Source organism: Physeter macrocephalus, chromosome 2 (assembly GCF_002837175.3).
Source record: "Physeter macrocephalus isolate SW-GA chromosome 2, ASM283717v5, whole genome shotgun sequence".
In the NCBI taxonomy this organism is placed as follows: Eukaryota; Metazoa; Chordata; class Mammalia; order Artiodactyla; family Physeteridae; genus Physeter; species Physeter macrocephalus.
In genome coordinates, this window is record NC_041215.1 from 38,602,002 (window position 1) to 38,621,231 (window position 19,230).

At 40.2% G+C, this 19,230-nt stretch overlaps 1 protein-coding gene across 1 annotated transcript in view; it reads right to left on the reverse strand.

The window, feature by feature from the left end:
- Positions 1-19,230, reverse strand: part of OCA2 (OCA2 melanosomal transmembrane protein) — a 252,521-nt gene that overhangs the window by 16,008 nt on the left and 217,283 nt on the right. Inside the window, exon 22 of the mRNA XM_024117107.2 lies at positions 8,430-8,523. Within this exon, the coding sequence (XP_023972875.1) occupies positions 8,430-8,523 (94 nt within the window). The remainder of the gene's footprint in view (positions 1-8,429; positions 8,524-19,230) is intronic.

Genomic DNA, 19,230 nt, shown 5'->3' on the forward strand with positions numbered 1-19,230 from the left:
ATAGGTTTATACCTAGGTATTTTATTCTTTTTGTAGCAATGGTAAATGGGAGTGTTTCCATAATTTCTCTTTCAGATTTTTCATCATTAGTGTATAGGAATGCAAGGGATTTCTGTGCATTAATTTTGTATCCTGCTACTTTACCAAATTCATTGATTAGCTCTAGTAGTTTTCTGGTAGCATCTTTAGGATTTTCTATGTATATTATCATGTCATCTGCAAACAGTGACGATTTTACTTTTGCTTTTCCAATTTGGATTCCTTTTATTTCTTTTTCTTCTCTGATTGCTGTGGGTAAAACTTCTAAAACTATGCTGAATAATAGTGGTGAGAGTGGGCAACCTTGTCTTATTCCTGATCATAGTGGAAATGGTTTCAGTTTTTCACCACTGAGCACAATGCTGGCTGTGGGTTTGTCATATATGGCCTTCCTTTTGTTGAGGTAGGTTCCCTCTATGCCTATGTTCTGGAGGGTTTCTTTCTTCTATCAAAAATGGGTGTTGAAGTATGTCAAAAGCTTTTTCTGCATCTATTGTGATGATCATATGATTTTTCTCCTTCAATATGTTAATATAGTGTATCACATTGATTGATTTGCTTATACTGAAGAATCCTTGCATTCCTGGGATAAACCCTACTTGATCATGGTGTATGATCCATTTAATGTGTGGGTGGATCCTGTTTGCTAGTATTTTGTTGAGGATTTTTGCATCTATGTTCATCAGTGATATTGGCCTGTAGTTTTCTTTTTTAGTGACATCTTTGTCTGGTTTTGGTATTAGGGTGATGGTGGCCTCGTAGAATGAGTTTGGGAGTGTTCCTCCCACTGCTAAATTTTGGAAGAGTTTGACAAGGATGGTGTTAGCTCATCTCTAAATGTTTCTTAGAATTCGTCTGTGAAGCCATCTGGTCCTGGGTTTTTGTTTGTTGGAAGATTTTTAATCACAGTCTCAATTTCAGTGCTTGTGATTGGTTTGTTTATATTTTCTATTTCTTCCTGGTTCAGTCTCGGAAGGTTGTGCTTTTCTAAGAATTTGTCCATTTCTTCCAGGTTGTCCATTTTTTATGATCTTTAGGATTTCTTTCCTTCTGCTAACTTTTGGGGGTTTTGTTCTTCTTTCTCTAATTGCTTTAGGTGTAAGGTTAGGTTGTTTATTTGAGATGTTTCTTGTTTCCTGAGGTAGGGTTGTATTGCTATTAACTTCCTTGTTAGAACTGCTTCTGCTGCATCCCATAGGTGTAGGGTCATTTGTATTCATTGTCATTTGTTTCTAGGTATTTTTTGATTTCCTCTTTGATTTCTTTAGTGATCTCTTGGTTTAGTAGTGTATTGTTTACCCTCCATTTGTTTGTATTTTTTACAGATTTTTTCCTGTAATTAATATCTAGTCTCATAGTGTTGTGGTTGGAAAAGATACTTGATATGAATTCAATTTTCTTAAATTTACCAAGGTTTTATTTGTGACCCAAGATATGATCTATCCTGGTGAATATTCCAGAACCACTTGAGAAGAATGTGTATTCTGTTGTTTTGGGATGGAATGCCCTATAAATATCAATTAAGTCCATCTTGTTTAATATAGCATTTTAAGTTTGTGTTTCCTTATTTATTTTCATTTTGGATGATCTGTCCATTGGTGAAAGTGGGGTGTTAAAGTCCCCTACTATGATTATGTTACTGTCGATTTCCCCTTTTCTGGCTGTTAGCATTTGCCTTATGTATTGAGGTGCTCCTATGTTGGTTGCATAAATATTTACAATTGTTATATCTTTTTCTTGGATTGATCTTTTGATCATTATGTAGTGTCCTTCTAAGTCTCTTGTAATAGTCTTTATTTTAAAGTCTATTTTGTCTGATATGAGAATTGCTACTCCAGCTTTCTTTTGATTTCCATTTGCATGGAATATCTCTTTCCATCCCCTCACTTTCAGTCTGTATGTGTCCCTAGGTCTGAAGTAGGTCTCTGGTAGACAGCATATATAGGGGTCTTGTCTTTGTGTCCATTCATCCAGTCTACATCTTTTGGTTGGAGCATTTAATCCATTTACCTTTAAGGTAGTTATCAATATGTATGTTCCTATTACCATTTTCTTAATTGTTGTGGGTTTGTTATTGTAGGTCTTTTCCTTCTCTTGTGTTTCCTGCCTAGAGAAGTTCCTTTAGCATTTGTTGTAAAGCTGGTTTGGTGGTGCTGAATTCTCTTAGTTTTTTCTTTTCTGTAAAGCTTTTAATTTCTCCATCGAATCGGAATGAATGAGATCCTTGCTGTATAGAGTAATCTTGGTTGTAGGTTTTTCCCTTTCATCACTTTAAATATGTCCTGCCAGTCCTTTCTGGCTTGCAGAGTTTCTGCTGAAAGATCAGCTTTTAACCTTACAGGCTTTCCCTTGTTTGTTAATTGTTGCTTTTCCCTTGGTGCTTTTAACATTTTTTCTTTTATTTAATTTTTGATGGTTTGATTAGTATACGTCTAGTCATGTTTCTCCTTGTATTTATCCTGTATGGGACTCTGTGCACTTCCTGGACATGCTTGACTATTTCCTTACCCATAATAGGGAATTTTTCAGCTATAATCTCTTCAAATATTTTCTCAGTCCCTTTTTCTTTCTCTTCTTCTCCTGGGACCCCTATAGTTTGAATGTTGGTGTGTTTAATGTTGTCCCAGAGGTCTCTGAGAGTGTCGTTAATTCTTTTCATTCTTTGTCCTTTATTCTGCTCTGCAGTAGTTATTTCCACTATTTTATCTTCCAGGTCACTTATCCATTCTTCTGCCTCAGTTATTCTGCTATTGATTCCTTCTAGAGAATTTTAAATTTCATTTATTGTGTTGTTCATCACTCCTTCATCTGCTGTGTATTTCTCTGTCTTCTCATTTTGCTTAACTTACTGTGTGTGGTGTCTCTTTTTCACAGCCTTCATGTTTGTAGTTCCCATTGTTTTTGGTGTCTGCTCTCAGTGGGTAAGGTTTGTTCAGTGTGTTTTGTAGGCTTCCTGATGGTGGGGACTGGTGCTTGTGTTCTGGTGGATGAGGCTGGATCTTGTCTTTCTGGTGGGCAGGACCACGTCCAATGGTGTGTTTTGGGGTGTCTGTGAAATTATTTGACTTTAGGCAGCCTCTCTGCTAATGGATGGGGCTGTGTTCCTGTATTGCTAGTTGTTTGGCATAGGGTATCCAGCACTGTAGCTTGCCTGTCATTGAGTGGAGCTGGATCTTAGCGTTGAGATGGAGATCTCTGGGAGAGCTTTCACCATTTGATGTTACATGGGGCTGGGAGGTCTTTGGTGGACCAATGTCCTGTACTCAGCTCTCCCTCCTCTGAGGCTCAGGTCTGACACCCGGCCAGAGCACCAAGACTCTGTCAGCCACTCGGCTCAGAAGAAAAGGTAGAAAAAGAAAGAAAGAAAGAAGGAAAGAAAGAAAGAAGAAATAAAGAAAGAGAGAGAGAAAGAAAAAAAGAAAAAAGAAAGGAAGGAAGGAAGAGAGGAAAAGAATGTTATTAAAATAAAAATAAAAACATTATCAAAAAGTAAAAAATTATCAAAAGTAATTTAAAGAAAGAGAGAAGGAAAGAAGAAAGCAACCAAACCAAAAAACAAATCCACCAATGATAACAAGCACTGGAAACTATAACAAAAACAAAAAAGGACAGTCAGAACCCTAGGACAAAAGGCAAAAGCAAAGCTATACAAACAAAATCACAAAAAGAACCATACACATACACACTCACAAAAAGAGAAAAAGGAAAAAAGATATATATATTTATATAAAGGAAGGAAGCAACCAAATCAATAAACAAATCTACAAATGATAATAAGCTCTAAATACTAAACTAAGATAAACATAAAACCAGAAACAAATTAGTTGCAGAAAGTAAACCCCAAGTCTACAGTTGCTCCCAAAGTCCACCACCTCAATTTTGGGATGATTCGTTGTCTATTCAGGTATTCCACAGATGCAGGGTACATCAAGTTGACTGTAAAGATTTAATCCACTGCTCCTGAGGCTACTGGGAGAAATGCCCCCTTTCTCTTCTTTTGTTCACAGAGCTCCTGGGGTTCAGCATTGGATTTGGCCCTGCCTTGGCCTGTAGGTCGCCTGAGGGTGTCTTTTGGGAAGTCTGAGGTCTTCTGCCAGCGTTCAGTAGGTGTTCTGTGGAGTTGTTCCACATGTAGATGTAGTTTTGATGTATTTGTGGGGAGGAAGGTGATCTCCACATCCTACTCCACCATCTTGAAGGAGTCTCCTCTGGATTGGCTTTTTTTCACTCCACATAATTCTCTGGAAATTCATCAAGGTTGTCACTTGTATCAATAGCTCATTTATTTTTTATTGCTGAGTAACTTTCCCTGGTATGGATGTATTGTATCACAGTTTGTTTAACCATTTATTGTTGAAGCACATCAGATTTGATTCTACTTTTTGGCTATTACACATAAAGCTTCCATAAACACAGGTTTGGGGGTGAACATAAGTTTTTATTTTTCTAGAATAAATTCCTAGTAGTGTAATTGCTGAGTTTTATGGCAGTTGCATGTTTAGTTTTTTAAGACATTGCCAAACTGTTTTCCAGGTGATGGTCATCTTACATTTCCAACAATGTCTGAGTGATCCATTTTTCCCACATTCTTGTCAGCATTTGGTGTTTTCATTATTTTTTATTTTAGCCATTCTTATAGGTGTGTGATGATATATTATCATGGTTTTAAGATTTTTTTTTCGATGTGGACCATTTATAAAGTCTTTATTGAATTTGTTGCAGTATTGCTTCTCTTTTATGTTTTGGTTGTTTGGCTGCCAGGCATGTGGGATCTTAGGTTCCTGACCAGGAATCAAACCTGCACCCCCTTGCCATTGGAAAGCGAAGTCTTAACCACTGGACTGCCAAGGAATTCCCTTATCATGGTTTTAATTTGCATTTTCCTAATGGTTAATAATGTTGAACATCTTTTCACGTGCTTATTTACAATTTATATGTCCTTCATTCCTTATGTATATTTATAAATTCTATAGATATAGATATAAACAAAAAATCTTACTAAGATTTGGTAGGAATTGCATTAAACCTAAATATTAATTTGGGGACAGTTTACATCTTTACTATGTGGAGCCTTCCAATCCATGAACACTGTATGTCTTCCCAATTACTTGGATCTTCATTGATTTCTTTTATAAGCATATTGTAATTTCAGCTTCAGTATTTAATTTTTTGAGTGATTCTAAATAGTATTATATATTTAATTGTGGTATCCATGTGTTCATTGTTAAAATTGATTTTTGTATGTCTATCTTGTATCCAGTGACCTTGCTGAGCTCACATATTATTTATATGGTTTTCTGATTTTTAAAAAAATAGATTCCTTGCTATCCACCAAGACAATCATGTCATCTATAGTAGGAACCATTTTATTTCTTCCTTTCTAATCTGTATACCTTTTATTTCCTTTTCTTGCCTTATTGCACTAGGTAGATTTTCCAGCACTATGCTGAATAAGAGAGGTGAGAGCAGACATCCTTGCCTTGTTCCCAATCTTAGGGGACAAACATTCAGTCTTTCAACAGTAAGCATGAGGTTATCTGCAGGGTTTTTGTAGGTGTTCTTTACCAACGTAGTGGTATGCTGAACAATTTATATAAAGAACTACTGAGACAGAAGTATAATATTTGCACATACACACACACACTGAAGAGCACATCCCCATTTGTGCCAGGCTGTCAGTGCAGGGCATGGAGTCAATCTAATCTGTTGCTGAGCTGGACCTGGCTTTGTTTCACCTTAAGTTGAATTCAATTTCCCACCAGCTGCAAATGTTTTGAGGGTGAGATTAGGAGTTCTCTGAAACAGAGATATGAGCAAAGGAAGATTCTGGGTTTCTGGCTATATAGCTGAGTTATCAATTTTCTAACAGGTTTGTAACTTGCTGATTGCTGAAGATTCTCTGTGAAGTTCTGTCCTGGCTGTCCACCCTTCAAAAGGTGGCTCTCTGCCCTGTCCCCACTTCAGTGTAGTCTGCAAAGGCCCAGCATGTCTCTGAAGCTTTTCTCTCATTGGTTCTGCAGCATAACCCACTTCACTGCACACTCTACAAAGGCACTAAGAGATTTCACTTAGCTTTTCTGTTCTTCAGGAACCATCTAGAAAATGTCCCATCCCCACCTAACTAAAAATTGGCTTTGATTTATTTTGAAGCTTTGTAATGTACCATGTATTTGCTTTCTCTCCTTCACTGCCTTACCTCACTTCCTCCCTCAGTCTTCCTGCCCTAGGAGTACATGTCCCAATAAATCTTCAGCATGCAAACTTGCCTCAACCTCTGCCTTCTCGGACACCCAGGCTAAGGCAGATTTTTCTTAAGACTTATTTGAATTGTTCTTAGCTCTTAGTAAAAAGAGCAACCAAAAGTACTGAGAGCAGACCAGGAAAGACTTTTTGTTTCAAACTATTTAGTGAGTCCCACCCAATTTATAGAACAAATGACATTTCTCAAACCAACTGAAAATTTCTATTTACAATGGTCTTCAAAATGTCAAACCCTGTGGGACTGGGGAGTTATGGTTTAATGGGTACAAAGTTTCAGTTTGGGATGATGAAAAAGTTCTGGAGATGGATAGTGGTGATGATTGCACAATATGAATGCACTTAATATCACTGAACTGACACTTAAAATTGGTTAAAATTGTAAACTTTATGCTATGTATATTTTACCAGAATTTTTTAATTGTCAAACTCTGAGTTAATGAGAGAAGGTCTCCAAACAGAATAAATGTAGAGCTAACACCCAGCACAAGCAGGCATCCACTGTACCACGAAAAAGTACCATTCAATGACCAGAGCTACTAGGTTAAAAAGATCCCATGGCTTACTACTTTTATTGTTCACTATAGCTATACCCCTGTTTACAAAAGGCGCTCAGTCAACAAGTGTTTAATCATATTTTAAGTTATTAGCCATACAAATGGTCCGCGTTAACTTCTCTCCTTGATAATCCCCTCCATATTCATTCTCCATGTTCTGGGGAATCTGAACTAGCCCAAGAGGCTTCTCATCCTTTGAGACCCAGCTCAAAACTTCTCCTCTGGAGAGCCATTCCTGACTTTCCCCCAGTCTCCCTGGTAGCCCCTGAGCACTCTTTGCACGTGGCCATGAGAGGATACCTTTATGTTATAATTTTAGCTTAGGTGACTGTCTCCCCACTCTGAAGGACAATGCCAGGGTATAGAAGATGCTCAATAAGGTTTAATGAACAAAATTCCACACAGAGGACACATTTCCAAGTGTCTTTGGATTCTGTTTCTACCACTGATATTAAATGTAGCTGTGAATGCAGTTATTGCTTTCCCTGGGGCTGATCTCAGATGGGGGACATTTTAACAACCCTGCACTCAGAACGTGAGGCCTCAGTTGCTGGATTAGGTGAATTAGCTCTCCAGAAATCACAGCAACTTCACTGAATGACATTAATCCCCCTTTACAAACAAGAAGATAAACTAAAAAGAAAGCTGTTGATCTAATAGTTGAGACAAATCAAAGAAAAGAGAAAGCTATACTATCTAAGAATACCTGGATGTAAAAATAAAAACTTAAAAGGTATCTAGTGTGTTTATCTAAGATTCTCACAATCCTCTTGTGTTCCCAAAGGTGATTAGGCTTCCTTCAAAATACAATCACATCCAAAGCCTTTGTGTTTACTCACCAGAGGTTAGTCTCTCCCAACATTTTCTAATTGGCTTTTCAGTGACTGCACAGGACAACACACTCCTCCAGCCAAAAAGAATTTTTAAAAATCTTTCTTCTTTTTTTTTTTTGCAGTACGCAGGACTCTCACTGCTGTGGCCTCTCCCGTTGCGGAGAACAGGCTCAGCGGCCATGGCTCACGGGCCCAGCCACTCCGCAGCATGCAGGATCCTCCCAGACCGGGGCACGAACCCGTGTCCCCTGCATCGGCAGGCGGACTCCCAACCACTGAGCAACCAGGGAAGCCCTAAACTCTTTCTTCTTACTCTTAGGTTAGAGTCTCTACTTCTTAGCTTACTCATTCATCACTTCACCCCCCCCCCAACACACTCTCCTTAAAAAGAGAATAAGAAGCTGCCACTGGGGATGGTTTCTGATTCAATATCTGTTTCTAAACCTAAGCCACATCTGCATGCAGTGTGGGAGCAGGTTAACTTTGAGATGTCATAGTGATCATCCTCAGGCCACAGACTTAGAATGTCAGGGGCAGTTCTGCAGAGAGTGAGAAGTGACAGGCCTTGCAGAGGAGCTGAGTATGCCTAGAACTGCTCCAGTCAAAGGTGAAGATGGGTTTCCACTCAGGAAATCATCTGGACTATTCTTACTTTACTTTCAATTTGGCATGCATTAATCATCACTTCAGGCTCACCACTGTGTCAGGGGGCCCTCCCTCAAATGCATTAACACCGCCTTACCTCCCAGGCAGGCGCCGAGGGCAAGGGCATACATGAGCGGTGGCACAGGCAGGCTGACCTCAGGGTCTCTGCTCAGGTTCAGGAGCACAGGAATCTGTGGAGAAAAAGGACACTGATATCAGGTCCATGGAAGCCCAGAGGAGTTGCACATTCTATGACCAACTTGCAAAATCCAAAGCACTTTTTTAGCAGTCAAACTGTATGGAGCACAGGATGTTCAAAACGAAAACAAAGCAAACTTTGGAATCCACAAAACCTTGAGTTTGAGCCCATCAGTAATTCTTTGTTTCCAGCCATATGACCAACCGGTCCCCCTTCTCCTCAGCTCCTTCTCCAGCTGCTGCTGTGGGTTCCTAAATGGGGTGAAGTCGCATAGAATCTAACACAGTGCTTGGGACCACAACCATCTAACCAGCATTCATTAGCCCTACAGTGGATAAAGTCCTACACTAACTCCATGCATACATCATCTTATTTAATTCTCAAACTTCCTCCAGGTGTGTATGTTATACCCTCAATTGATAGATAAGGACATCGAGACACAGACACAGATCTTGTAAGTGGCCAAGCCAGAATCAGTTCTCTGATTCCAAACTGCATGCAGGTAAACCGATGCTAAACCATTTCTCACCACTGCCTCTGTGCAGTCATCCCACACCTGCTGATGTTCAGAATGTAAAAAGCATCAGATTCAATGACTAGGAAGTAGTATTCTCTAGTAAATCATGACAACATCCAGGGCATCTTTCTAATAGGGATAAATTTCACATTATAGTAATCAGTAAAACACGTAGCAGTTGTGACGTTTCTGTGAGAAATTTGTGTTCCCAAAACATGCCCCCTTGTGGCTCATGTTTCTAATGAAGGACAGAAGAAGATGTAGTCACTGGACCTGCTTCCAGCATGCTCAGGAGATGTTAGTCCATGGTTTCACTGTTAGGTACCTCAGAGCAACCCATTAGAGGTTAAGGAGGGACCCCTGGACCTGCTGCCTTGGAGCAGTTGCCTTGTGTGAACCTCTGTAAAGAGCAGGAAGAGGAGGGCTCCAACAGTAACCCATCTGGAAAGGACTACCCAAAATCGCAGACAGAAAGATAAAAACAATGTGGAGATATGTAAATGACATGTGATTTCATTTGCTATAGAGAATTAGGGGACAATAGAACTACACTCTACTGGACACCAGGTTTCCTGATGTCATAAAAGCAACACCTCATTGCTTATTTGGGAAGATTGGATCACTCCCCATCCTTTTATCTCTGCAATACGACTTCACTTGCATGCCTTCTGCAGTGGTCTCCAGTGAAACAGATAGATCTACTTCCCCACCCCACTGACTCTGGGGTTGGCCAGTGGCTTGTTTGACCAGTGGGTGGACTAGACAGAAGCACCCCATGTTACTGTAAGCCTCTCTGAAGCTTCAGGTTCGGCTATGAGAAGAGCAAATCCCAGGAAGTATTGGCACCTCTTGGTGTCCCCAGAGGGAGGACATGTGGAAGAGCCCCATAAGCCCCAACACAACCCTGACCAATGGGCTGTGGCCAACCCACAGACCTATGCACCTATGGTACACAATCCTCTTCCAGTCCTGCCAAAAGCTCTCCAGAGTTGCCTTGTAGGGTGTGAGAAAGAGCCCTTCCTATTAGCTGGGTCCAAGGAAAATTTCAGTTCACTTTTTCATTCTCGGTAGCCCCAAATATTTACTGGAAGAGAAATGAGTAACATCCTGGGAAGTCTACTTCAAAAGAAACAGAAATTCCTGTCAGAGGGGGCCCCTGAGCAGTCCCCATGGCACATTTCAATCCTTGCTTCTGTTGTCTCATGATGAACCCAATTATTGTCACAGAGGCAATTTCAGACTTGAAGTCTTGGTTCTTTGGAGAAACGAGCAAAGTAGGGCTTCTCCTAGCACCCAGTCATCAATGAGTGGAGCAAACACACACACAGTGTGGCCACCAGGCACCATACACACCAAGCAGCATGTTGTCAGAAAAGGCCAACCTCCACTCTAAAGGACTTCATGTGCTAGTTGGCTCGAAGAGACAGACTTGGAACAACTAAGCACAGGATGCTGGGCCCTTGTCAGGGGTACTGAGGTGTAAAAGTTGGAAGGGGTCCTTGACCCTAGTGCTACTAAAAATCAAAACAACTGTTCCTGTGCACTTGTTCCAAACCATATAGTTACAAGTAGCAGATTCTGTTATAGGCTGATGGCTGCAGAAAGCTATCCACCAAAAAAAGCCCTGGGAGAGATCTAGAGTCCTCTGAAGAAACTTCAGCAACATAGTGGAACAAAAAACTTGAGAATAACCACACAAAAGGGAAGGAAAACAGCATTGGTCAGGTCCCTACTCCACACCCTACAAGAATGGGTTGTTGTCTCACTGGCTTCACACCAGGTCCCAGAAAGCTTCATTTTGCCTGCATCATCCCATTCCCCAAGCCAACACTGCTCAGCACCACGTGGGAACTTCCTATTTAGAAATAATTCCCCTCACTGGGAAACAGAAAGCAGGATGAGCAAACCTATTTCCCCAGCCTTTCAGGGAACTGCACAAAGGACCGACTTTTGTTTCACCCCAGCCAGAAACTGTCAAACTTGAGTTGTATAGAAGCAGTTAAGAACAAGGACTACCAGTGTCAGCCTCACACTAGGAGTTACTATGGCTTCCAGCGACCTGCTCTATAGATGATTCTGTTAGCTTTCACCACTGAAGAAACCAATGACCAGCACAGCTGCTGCAGACCTCCTGAAAATTTTACTGGTTTATGCCCCACAAGTATTTGTGTTCACCGATACAAGCCATCTGAGTCCCTTCCCAGTCCCTCACATAAGGCCCCACCATAGCCTGGGACCAGGACCAGTAGCCAGCCCACAGAAACAGCTGTGAAAATGCAAGATACCAGCCTAGAATCCTTCAGGTGACCACCCCCATGCACCTGCTCAGGGTTAGCTCCTCCAGCTGTGCTCTTATGCACCACTGGACTGACACCAGTCATTGACTTCCATTTGCCACTCCTGTGGCAAGATCTTGCAGCCACAGGACTGTACCACAAATAGCCAAGGCCCTCACAGTTGCTTGTGGGCCCTGGTTCAGCTCTATATCCTGTCACTGGCTTATACTACTCTGCTCACCTGTAGCTAGCCCCTCCAACTGTACACCTGCATGACCCCAGTTTGACTCCCAAAACTAGCCTCCACTGCCTTGTACCCATGGCAAGAACCAGCAGCTATGGAAGTATACACCAAGAGCAGGGCCCCTGCAGCTTCCAGTGCAACTACAGGTGGCTGCAGTCCTTGCTGCTTCACCAGAACCCCACCAGTATATGCATGTTTGTAACTGGCCCTTGCCACCACACAGGCACCTGCTGCTGGCCCCTGCAGCCAAGTGTATGTACACCACCAGCTCTGATCACCACTTTCATCAATGCTGGTCCCTAGCTGCAGGAACTGGAGGCACCACTGAGGACCACAATAGTCCTTGCAGTCTCTGTGGACCATCCACACCACTCACCAAGGACCACACAGTATCAATGATGTGGACTCCAGCATGCTGAGCCAACAAATCACCATGCACTCTGGAACTAAAGCTGCCACATGCCCTCACAATTGGTGCCCTGTGCTCAGGTCATGGTACTCTCAAGCATGCCCCCAACTGCAGGTGAAGATATTTTCCATAAAGTCTGGAAGAGATGGCTGCTTCTCCACATGTGCAGACACTTGTGCCAGGCTACAGGGAACAAGAAGAATCAGGGAAACATGACTTCACCAAAGAAAGAGTGTAAACTTCCAATGATTGACCCCAAAGAAATGGAGATTCAGGAGTTGTCAGACACAGAATTCAAAATAATTGTTCTAAAGATGCTCAGAGAGCTACAAGAGAACTCAAGTAAACAATTTAGAAAAAATAGGAAAACAAAACAAGAACAAAATGAGAAGTTCAACAAAGAGACAGAAAACATTAAAAAGAACCAAACAGAAATTTTGGAGCTGAAGAACACAATGACTGAACTGAAAAATTCAATAGAGAACTTCAACAACAGACTGGATTAAGCAGAAGAATCAGTGACCTCAAAGACAAGTCATTTGAAATTATCCAATTAGAGGAGCAAAAAGAAAAGAGAATGAAGAGAAATGAAAAAAGGCTACAGAAAAAAACCTATGTATCATTGTAGTCCCAGAAGGGGAAGAGAGGAAAGGGGGCAGAAAGCTTACTTAAAGAAATAATGGTGGGCTTCCCTGGTGGCGCAGTGGTTGAGAATCCACCTGCCGATGCAGGGGACACGGGTTCGTGCCCTGGTCCGGGAAGATCCCACATGCCGTGGAGCGGCTGGGCCTGTGAGCCATGGCCGCTGAGCCTGTGCATCCAGAGCCTGTGCTCCACAACGGGAGAGGCCACAACAGTGAGAGGCCCGCGTACCACAGAATAAAAGAAAAAAGAAAGAAAGAATGGCTAAGAACTCCCAAATCTGGGGGAAGATTTTGATAATCCAAGTTCATGAAACTAATAAATCACCCCAAAATTTCAATCTAAAATATTCTTCTCTAAGACATGTTATAATAAAAGTGTCTAAAATCAAAGACAAAGAGAGAATTTTAAAAGCAGCAAGAGAAAATAAATTTCTCTCATACAAAGGAATCCCCCACAAGGTTATCAGTGGATTTCTCAGTAGAAACCTTAACAATTCACAAGAGAATGTGATGATATATTCAAAGTGCTGAAAGAAAAAAAACCTGTGAACCAAAAACACTTTACCTAGCAAAGCTGTCCTTCAGAAATGAAGGAAAGATAAAGATTTTCCCAAACAAACAGAAGCTGAGGGAGTTCATTACCACTAGACCAGCCTTGCAAGAAATGCTGAAGAAAATTCTTCAAGCTGAAATGAAAACATGCTAATTAATAACATGAAAAAAGGAAAGTATAAAATTTACTGGTTAAGTATACAGTCAAATTCAGAATACTCTAACACTGTAATGGTGATGTGTGAATCACTTAACCCTAGTATAAAGGTTAAAAGATGAAAGTATTAAAATAACTATAGTTATAGTAACTTGTTAATGAAAACACAAGATTAAAAGATGTACATTGTGACACCAAAAACATTAAATGTAGTGTGAAGTAAAATGATAGATTTTTTGTATGCAATTAAAGTTGAGTCATTAGTTAAAATAGACTGTTATAAGATATTTTATTAAGGCTTCAGGGTAACCACACTATAAAAACCTATAGCATATACACACAAGATAAAGAGAAGAGAATGAAAACATACCACTACAGAAGATTATCAATTTACAAAGGAAGACAACAAGAAAGATACAAAGGAACTACAAAATAGCCAGAAAACAACAATTAACAAGACAGCAATAGTAAGTCCTTACCTATCAACAATTACTTTGAGTGTAAATGGATTAAATTCTCCAATCAAAAGGCACAGAGTGGCTGAATGGATTTAAAAAAAAAAAGAAAAAGAAAAACAAACAAATGAAAAAAAACAAGCCCCAGCTATATGCTGCCACAGGACACACATAGGCTCAAAGTGTAGTGATGGAAAAAGATATTCCATGCAAATGAAAACCAAAAGAATGCAGAAGTAGATTTTTTATGTCAGAAGAAATAGACTTTAAGTCAAAAAATGTTAAAAGACCAAAAAAGTCACTATGTAATAATAAAGGAGTCAATTCATTGATAGCTTTTACAATTGTGAATATATGTGCATCCTACATCAGAGCACCTAACTATATTAAGCAACTATTAACAGATCAGTGGATTTCAATGCCCTATGTAAAGAAAGATCATCCAGACAGAAAATCAATGAAGAAATATTGGGTTTAAACTACACTTTAAAATAAATAGTCCTAACAGTCATATACAGAACATTCCATCCAATAGCAGCAAAATGCACATTCTTCTCAAGCACACACTGAGCATTCTCCAGGATAGATCATACATTAAGTCACAAAACGAGTCTTAAGAAATTTAAGAAGAAAAAAATCATACCAATGATCTTTTACAATTTCACACAATGGTGTGAAACTAGACATCAATAACAAGAAGAAAGCTGGACAACTCACAAATATATGGAAATGAAACCACATGCTCCTGAAGAATCAGTGGGTCAAAGAAGAAATCAAAAGGGAAATCAAAAAATATCTAGACAGACCTTCAAGATGATGGAGGAGTAAGACGTGGAGATTATCTTCCTCCCCACAAATACTTCAGAAATACACCTATATGTGGAACAACTCCTACAGAACACCTACTGAATGCTGGCAGAAGACCTCAGACAACCCAAAAGGCAAGGAACTCCCCAATGTACCCAAGTAGGGCAAAAGAAAAAAGAAAAAACAGAGACAAAAGAATAGGGACAGGACCTGCAACTCTGGGAGGGAGCTGTGAAAGAGGAAGTTTCGACACACTAGAAAGCCCCTTCATTGGTGGAGAAGGGGGTGGTGGGGGGAAGCTTCAGAGCCACATAGGAGAGCACAGCAATAGGGGTGCAGAGGGCAAAGCGAAGAGATCCCCACAAAGAGGATTGGTGCCAAACAGCAATCAACAGCCTGAGACATTTGTTTGCTCACCCCCACTGGGGTGAATGGGGGCTGGGAGCTGAGGCACGGGATTCAGAGGTCAGATCCCAGGGAGAGGACTGGGGTTGGCTGTGTGAACACAGCCTGAATGGGGCTAGTGCACCACAGCTAGCCAGGAGGGAGTCCGGGACAAAGTCTGGAACTGTCTAAGAGGCAAAGGACCATTTTCTCAGGGTGTGTGAGGAGAGGGGATTCAGAGCACTGCCTAAACGAGCTCCAGAGACAGGTGAGATCTGGAGGTATCAGCGTGGACACCAGAGATGGGCATGAAACGCTAAGGCTGCTGCTGCAGCCACCAAGAATCCTGTGTGCAAGCACAGGTCACTATCCACACTTCCCCTCCCAGGATCCTGTGCAGCCCGTCACTGCCAGGGTCCCGTGATCCATGGACAACTTCCCCGGGAGAACGCACGGCACACCTCAGGCTGTTGCAATGTCACACCAGCCTCTGCCACCACAGGCTCACACTGCATTCCATACCCCTACCTCCCCCTGGCCTGAGTGAGCTGGAGCCCCATAACCAGCTGCTACTTTAACCCCATCACGTCTGGGCAGGGAACAGACACCCTCAGGCGATGTACACACAGAGGTGGGGCAAAATCCAAAGTTGATCCCCAGGAGCTCTGCGAACAAAAAAGAGAAAGGGAAATTTCTCCCAGCAGCCTCAGGAGGAGCAGTTTAAATCTCCACAATCAACTTGATGTATGCTGCATCTCTGGAGTACATGAATAGACGACGAATCATACCAAAATTGAGGTGGTGGACTTTGAGAGCAACTGTAGACTTGGAGTTTGCTTTCTGCATCTAATTTGTTTCTGGTTTTATGTTTATCTTAGTTTAGTAATTAAAGTTTATTATCAATGGTAGATTTGTTTATTGATTTGTTTGTTATCTTCCTTTTTATATATATATCCTTCCTTTTTCTCTTTTTGTGAGTGCGTATGTGTCTGCTTCTTTATGTGATTTTGTCTGTATAGCTTTGCTTTTACCATTTGTGCTAGAGTTCTGTCAGTCCAGTTATTTTTTTTTTAGTATACTTTTTAGTGCTTGTTATCATTGGTGGATTTGTTTTTTCATTTGGGTGCTCTCTTTTTCTTTCTTTCATTTTTAATTACTTTAAAAAATTTTTATTTTTAATAATTTTTTAATGTTTTATTTTAATAACTTTATTTTATTTTGTTTTCTTTTCTTCTTTCTGCTTTTCTCCCTTTACTTCTGAGCTGTGTGGCTGACAGGGTTTTCATGTACTGGTCAGGTGTCAGACGAGAGCCTCAGAGGAGGGAGAGATGAGTTCAGGACATTGGTCAACCAGAGACCTCCTGGATCCATGTAATATCAAATGGTGAAAGCTCTCCCAGAGATCTCCATATCAGCTCTAAGACCCAGCTCCACTCAACGACCAGCAAGCTACAGTGCTGGACACCCTATGGCAAACAACTACCAAGACAGGAAAACAACCCCACCCATTAGCAGAGAGGCTGACGAAAATCATAATAAGGTCACAGAACTCCAAAACACACCACTGAACACAGTCCTGCCCACCAGAAACACAAGATCAAGCCTCATCCACCAGAGCAAAGGCACCAGTCCCCTCTACCAGGAAGCTGACACAACACAGTGAACCAACCTTACCCACTGGGGGCAGACACCAAAAACAACTGGAACTACAAACCTGCAGCCTGTGAAAAGGAGACCCCAAACACAGTAAGTTAAGCAAAATGAGAAGATAGAGAAATACACAGCAGATGAGGGAGCAAGCTATAAACCCACCAGCCCAAACAAATGAAGAGGAAATAGGCAGTCTACCTGAAAAAGAATTCAGAGTAATGATAGTAAAGATGATCCAAAACTGTGGAAATAGAATGGAGAAAATACAAGAAACTTTTAACAAGGACTTAGAAGAACTAAACAAACAAACAATGATGAACAACACAATAAATGAAATTTAAAATTCTCTAGAAGGAATCAATAGCAGAATAACTGAGGCAGAAAAACGAATAAGTGACCTGTAAGATAAAATAGTGGAAATAAGTACCGCAAAGTAGAATAAAGAACAAACGATGAAAAGAGTTGAAGACAGTCTTAGAGACTTCTGGGACAACATTAAATGCACAAACATTCGAATTATAGGGGTCCCAGAAGAAGAAGAGAAAAAGAAACGGATTGAGAAAATATTTGAAGAGATTATAGTTGAAAATTTCCCTAATATGGGTAAGGAAATAGTTAATCAAGCCCAGGAAGTGCAGAGAGTGCCATACAGGATAAATCCAAGGAGAAACATGCCAAGACATATATTAATCAAACTATGAAAAATTAAATATAAAGAAAAAATATTAAAAGCAGCAAGGGAAAAGCAACAATTAACATACAAGGGAATCCCCATAAGGTTAACAACTGATCTTTCAGCAGAAACTCTGCAAGCCACAAGGGAGTGGCAGCACATATTTAAAGTGATGAAAGGGAAAAACCTACAACCAAGATTAATCTACTCAGAAGGATCTCATTCAGATTCAACAGAGAAAATAAAATCTTTACAGACAAGCAAAAGCTAAGAGAATTCAGCACCACCAAACCAGCTTTACAACAAATGCTAAAGGAACTTCTCTAGGCAGGAAACACAAAAGAAGGAAAACACCTATAATAACAAACCCAAAACAATTAAGAAAACAGTAATAGGAACATACATATCAATAATTCTTTAAATGTAAATGGATTAAATGCTCCAACAAAAAGACGTAGGCTGGCTGAATGTATTAAAAAACAAGACCTGTATATATGCTGTCTACCAGAGACCCACTTCAGACCTAGGGACACATACAGACTGAAAGTGAGGGGATGGAGAAAGATATTGCTGGCAAATGGAAATCAAAAGAAAGCTGGAATAGCAATTCTCATATCAGACAAAATAGACTTTAAAATAAAGACTATTACAAGAGACAAAGAAGGATACTACATAATGATCAAGGGATCAATCCAAAAAGAAGATAGAACAATTGTAAATATTTATGCACCCAACATAGGAGCACCTCAATACATAAGGCAAATACTAACAGCCATAAAAGGGGAAATCGACAGTAACACAATTATAGTAGGGGACATTAACACCCCAATTTCACCAATGGACAGATCACCCAAAATGCAAATAGAGAAAGAATCAAGATGGACTTAAGCGATATTTGTAGGCAATTCCATCCAAAAACATCAGATTACACTTTCTTCTCAAGTGCTCATGGAACAATCACCAGGATAGATCATATCTTGGATCACAAATCAAGCCTTGGTAAATTTAAGAAAATTGAAATCGTATCAAATATCTTTTCCAACCACAATGCTATGAGACTAGATATCAAGTACAGGAAAAAAAAGCTGTAAAAATTACAAAAAATAGAGGCTAAACAATACACTACTAAATAAGCAAGAGATCACTGAAGAAATCAAAGAGAAAATCAAAAAAAGAAAAAAACCTAGAAACAAATGACAATGAAAACACAATGACCCAAAAACTATGTGATGCAGCAAAAGCAGTTCTAAGAGGGAAGTTTATAGCAACACAATCATACCTCAAGAAAAAGAAACATCTCAGATAAACAACCTAACCTTACACCTAAAGCAATTAGAGAAAGAAGACTAAAAACACCCCAAATTTAGCAGAAGGAAAGAAATCATAAAGATCAGATCAGAAATAAATGAAAAAGAAATGAAGGAAATGATAGCAAAGTTCAATAAAACTAAAAGCTGGTTCTTTGAGAAGATAAACAAAATTGATAAACCATTAGCCAGACTCATCTAGAGAAAAAAAGAGATGACTCAAATCAATAGAATTAGATATGAAGAAGGAGAAGTAACAACTGACACTGCATAAATACAAAGAATCATGAGAGCTTACTAGAAGCAACTATATGCCAAAAAAGAAAAAAGGACAACCTGGAAGAAATGGACAAATTCTTAGAAAAGCACAGCCTTCTGAGACTGAACCAGGAAGAAATAGAAAATATAAACAAACCAATCACAAGCACTGAAATTGAGATTGTGATTAAAAATCTTCCAAGAAACAAAAGCCCAGGATCAGATGGCTTCACAGGCGAATTCTAAAAAACATTTAGAAAAGAGGTAACACCTATCCTTCTCAAACTCTTCCAAAATATAGCAGAGGGAGGAACACTCCCAAAATCATTCTACAAGGCCACCATCACCCTGATACCAAAACCAGAC